This window comes from Montipora capricornis, chromosome 8 (genome assembly GCF_036669925.1).
Source record: "Montipora capricornis isolate CH-2021 chromosome 8, ASM3666992v2, whole genome shotgun sequence".
NCBI lineage: Eukaryota > Metazoa > Cnidaria > Anthozoa > Scleractinia > Acroporidae > Montipora > Montipora capricornis.
In genome coordinates this window covers 27,140,121-27,145,356 of record NC_090890.1, presented here as the reverse complement: position 1 = coordinate 27,145,356, position 5,236 = coordinate 27,140,121, and the positions used below count along the sequence as shown (strand labels likewise).

General features: G+C 39.5%; 1 protein-coding gene across 1 annotated transcript in view; it reads right to left on the bottom strand.

Annotated features, from left to right (window-relative positions):
• Positions 1 to 4,861: 4,861 nt before the first annotated feature.
• The window catches only part of LOC138014334 (low choriolytic enzyme-like), a 13,596-nt gene continuing 13,221 nt past the window's right edge, over positions 4,862 to 5,236 (bottom strand). Inside the window, exon 8 of the mRNA XM_068861392.1 lies at positions 4,862 to 5,083. Coding sequence (XP_068717493.1) covers positions 4,982 to 5,083 — 102 coding nt within the window. The 3' untranslated portion in view covers positions 4,862 to 4,981. The remainder of the gene's footprint in view (positions 5,084 to 5,236) is intronic.

The following is a 5,236-nucleotide window of genomic DNA, read 5'->3' as shown; positions in this document are numbered from 1 at the left end:
AATGATAATGATAATGATAATGATAATAATAATAATAAGAAGAAGAAGAAGAAGAAGAAGAAGAAGAAGAAGAAGAAGAAGAAGAAGAAGAAGAAGAAGAAGAAGAAGAAGAAGAAGAAGAAGAAGCTGAGTAAAATCAAGGCAGCCATAAAGCTTTACAACAATCTAGATCCAATGATGAGTACAGTTCGGGCATTTGAAGGGAAAGCAGAGAAGAAAGGATTTTCCTCTCTTGTGAAAGACGCGCGTAAATTTGCAGAGAAGTTGGGGACAACTTTGACTCTGGAGCCTGCCTATATTAAAACTATATTAAAACTATCTTAAGATATTAAAACTATATTTCCAGGTAAAAGACTATATTACATGCTAATCTAAGTTATAACATTTTTTACAAAGGTATGTTTTCGTATCGGTGTTAGAACTTGGTAACGAGCTACTCTGTCTGATGATGTCGGGGAGAAAGTTCCATAAAACACCTATGGCCATAACTTACTCGCTTGACGGGTGGTATTTTTAGTAAATTTTTAGAGGAAAATCTCAGATTCCTAGTTGGTGCATAGGGCTCTAATAGATCAGTAATCTAACTAGGAGCCTGGCCATTAAGCGCTTTATAGGTCAGAAGTAGTATCTTATAGTTAATGCGCTGGTTAACTGGAAGCCAGTGCAGCTGCTTTAGGACAGGCGTAATGTGGTCATATTTCTTGGTACGAGTAATAATGCGGGCCGCGGCATTCTGGACATTTTTGTAAGCGATTTATTAGAAATGTGGGTAGCCTATACAATAGTGAGTTGGCGCTATCAAGCTTAGAGGTAATGAATGCGTGGACCAGCTTTTCAGTGTCTGCTGGAGATAAACAGTCTCTTATCTTACTAATGTTCCTGAGGTGGAAAAAACAGGCCTTGCAGGTATTGGTAACATGCTTATCTGGTGACATGTGCTCATCGAAGATAACTCCAATGTTCCTTGCAAAAGGGGATGACTTGATCCGTTCACCAGACACATCGATGCATTCTATTGATGGGGGTGGGAGGTGTCGTGCCCTTAGGACCAGTAAGTCCCTTTTTCCTCTGTCCAGTTTAGGCTTCTTGCTTACCATCCACGAGTCGATTTCGGAGACACGCTTCCTTCTTAGCTACGGAACCGGCTTGTTCAGTGGGGGTGGGCTTAAATGAGAGATATAGCTGAGTGTCGTCGGCGTAGAGATGGTAGTTGAGTCCATGCCGTCTAATTATGTCCCCGATGGGCGACGTGTATAGCAAGTACAGCATCGGCCCTAAAAGTGATCCCTGGGGAACACCTTAGCGGAGTTCTTTCACTTTTGATTTGATTCCATCAATCATCAGAAACTGCTTCCGATCTTGAATATAGGATCGCAAACATTTTAGCGCATTTCCTTTCACACCGTAGCGTTTTGACATTCTTTCTAGTAGCAACTCATGGTCGACGGGGTCGAACGCTGCAGACATGCCCAACAGCAGCAGGACAACGCATTTCTGACTGTCTATTTCACAGAGAATGTCATTTTGCAACTTCAAAAGAGCAGTCTCTGTGCTGTGAAAGCATTTATAGGCTGACTGAAGATTCCTCCAGATCATTATCACGTAGGTAATCACTCAATTGACAAGCTACGGCCTTTTCAATTATCTTTGATACAACCTTCAGATTTGAGACAGGTCTGAAATTTGGATAATCTTCAGAATCTTGACGGTCTGCCTCTGTTTGGTTGCGATCCTTGTGTGCTCTATGCCAGGAAATATCTCCATTTCTGTCTGTCCGTCCCGATGATTTCGGAGTAGGCGGTTTTTATATTAAGACCTGTTGACCGTGTAATACCAACTGCTGATAGATCTCCTAATGTTTTGATGTAGCGCTACCTGAAAGCCATTGATTTCATGCCCGGTGAATGATGACTGTCACACTTTATTTGGAGTTGAAAGATGTTAGGGATTCCCCTTTTGGTAATTATATGTTTTATAGATTTCCCCTTTTTAGTAAGTCCTCCTTTTAGAGATTACCCCTTTTAAGAGTTTCACTCTTTAAGCAATTCGCCCTTTTAGAGATTCCCTACTTTAGTAATTGTCCCTTTTAGAGATTCTCTATATTGGTAATTTCACCCTTTACAGATTCCCTATTTTTGTAATTCCTCCTTTTAAGGACTCCCTACTTTAGTAATTAACCCTTTGTAGAGATTCCCTATTTTAGTAATTCCACCCTTTTAGAGATACCCCCTCTTAGTAAATCGCTCTTTCAGAGATGCCCCTTTTTAGTAAATCCCCCTTTTAGAGATTCCCCTTTTAGTAATTCCCCCCTTTAGAGATTCCCTATTTTAGTAGTTCCCCCTTTTAGAGATTCCCTATTTTAAAAATTCCCTATTTTAAAAATTGCCCATTTTAGATACTCACTATTTTAGTAATTCCCCATTTTAGAGATTCCCTATTTTAAAAATTCCCCCTTTTAGAGATTCCCTATTTTAGTAGTTCCCCCTTTTAGAGATTCCCTATTTTAAAAATTCCCCATTTAAATTCCCCATTTTAGATATTCACTATTTTAGCAATTCCCCATTTTGGAGATTCCCTATTTTAGTAATTCCCTGTTACCCGTTCCGATTCCTCGATTTAAGAACAAACAAGACGCTCCTTAAAGCGTTTACTAAAAATACCATGTTGCGGAGAAGTAGGGTGATACATTTTGGAAGAGTTAGAAACAAGCTGCAAGGATTGAGTAGACTAAAGCGATGTTCAAGTTTGCTAAGTACGAAACAAAAGAAGTGAATGTTTCTGCAGCCAATTGAAGTCTGGAGGGCTCATGACAACAGGTAACGTATTCAAATCAAATCATACTTTATTATGTAAAAGATACATACGAGGAAACGTCAGATGTTATCCCTATCAAGGACGTTCCCCATGTAAAATAAAAGGAAGTTAGAATACAATTCAAAATCTAAGAATTGTTAAGAATTGGCTAGAAATTTACAAAATTTTACAAAACTTTCTAAGTTTTCTTCGAAAAATGCTAAAGTCCCGTTCATCCACTATCTCTTTGGGAAGAGTATTCCACTGTTTACTAATTCTAACAAAGAATGAATGGAAAAAAACAGTTTACTCTAGCCAATGGCTGTGTTAATTTAAATGAATAGTTTGACCTTGTTTTACCATAATAATTAAATTCAAAATTATCGTCACAGTTAAGGGCATTAAGACCATGAATAGTCTTATAGCACTCTAACAAAGATAAATAAGACCTTCTTGATTGGAGACTGGACACCCAAGCATTGCCAGTCTTTCTTCATACGAAGAGTCCCTATATGAAATCGGAAGAGCGTACTTTGAGGCCCTCCGTTGGACTCGTTCAAGAGCGTCAATGTTCTTCTGTAAATAGGGTGACCAGAGAGGAACAGCATATTCCAGGATAGGTATAACCAGGGCTTTGTACAGACGAGAAAAGACTTCTTTGTTTCCTGGACCGACATTCCTTTTAACGAAACCCACAGTCTTGTTGGCTTTATTTACAACTATTTTGCGTTTGGGTATTCCAGGATAGAGTGGAAGTCAATGAGACCCCCAAATTAACCGTTTCGGTAACAGGCTGAAGCGTGCAACGTTAAGCGAGCTGTGAACATCGCTTAGTGTTCACAAATAAAATCAATAGGTCACCAAGCAAAAGTAATAATTTGATTTGGTACAGGTTGTCGGACCGGAAATAACGTTAATCTACACGACGCAGGGGTGACATACAAAGTGAAACCGGTGGACCAAGGAAGAATAAACCACACTAGCGTAGCGGGAGAGAAAACTTGTGAAAACCATTCTTGTATTTCATGTGGCTAAGTAAAATTTAGCCCTGCCTCCTCTTACCAGCAGTAAGTTTCGAAATTAACTGTGTTGTGAATTATGCGGTGACCTCCCTCTAGGTAACTAACATGAAGACCGTGAAATAATTATAAAATTGACACCGCGGAGGATGCTCGTACAATGAACAGCTGAAACAAAAAGAAATTTCGGGCATTTCTAACGTACCACTGCTGACAATTTCATCATGTTGTGAACGTGCAAGATTTAGGTTAACTATCTTGTTCATAACATTTCCAGAAGACTGAATCCAGCATTTTTACTTTTTATCTGCTATTGAGCTTTCACGAAGAACACGGGCTGGTTTTCTAAATCGGCGAACGACTTGAAAAGTTTCACTCTGAAACCCCAACACAGCTCCCAAGGCTTTGGTTACTCCACTGCATGTTATAAATCATGATTTTCATCAAACTCTGTAAGAATTGAGGCTGTTTGAAGCCTCGCGCGCGCAGAGATCCCCTCCAACGACACTTGACACGTCACGGCTGTTTTGTTGTTCGGTTGTTGGGAAAAGTAGTTTCGTTATAGAGGGAGGTGAAATGTATTGCCTCAAGGGGTCAAGTGAATTGCTTTCAGCATTTTTCGTAATTGCCCATTTTGCTGCACCCAACAAAGTCAACCGAGATTATAACTCGGATGCCTTTCAGTATTCCGAGTAGTTACCCAATAACTCACTTTATTTTGACACATATGGCTACACTACCAATTTACAAAGATATTTTGCAACAATTTAACGTTTCAGTCGGCTTATCTCCATATCACTGAGGTGTAAAAATTTGATTTATTTAGCATCCTTCATTAGCATTTGTCTTTGTCATGTTTACCCTTTGCAAGATTTTAGGTTCGTGAGATTGCAAGTTTGTTTTGCATCTCCCCTAAAGGGGTTATCGCGCACAGCTCTTAACGAATGAAATCCCCGCGTCCTAATTCTATTGTGCATTTCATTTCGCTGTACCGAATAAAGTACTTTAATGCAAAGGAACAGCAAAAGCTATGTTATTTGCCACCTCTCTACAACGGCTAAAAAGATTCTTTTATTTCTCAGTATTTTCAAGTCCAGAAACGACAAATATGCGGTGACTCGATTTTTTACGCGCATTTCCAACTTGACTTGTACTTAGCTTCAGTCTCCTCATTCGTAAAAGGTCAGAATTTTCGTGTTAGAACTTCCTCGAATCCAACATAAGCATGAAAATGAAACGTCCACTTTTTCTTTGCTATTGTGCACGCGGATCTGTTTGGATTAAGAAATAAAAACAAGCCGGGATAATGAGAAATCGTGATTTCTTGGGAGACATTTGCACTTGAAGCAAATAGACTCAAACTGCTGATGCCAGGCCCCTAACCCCACCCGACCCACAATAAAATAATTGTCACGGCAAATCGC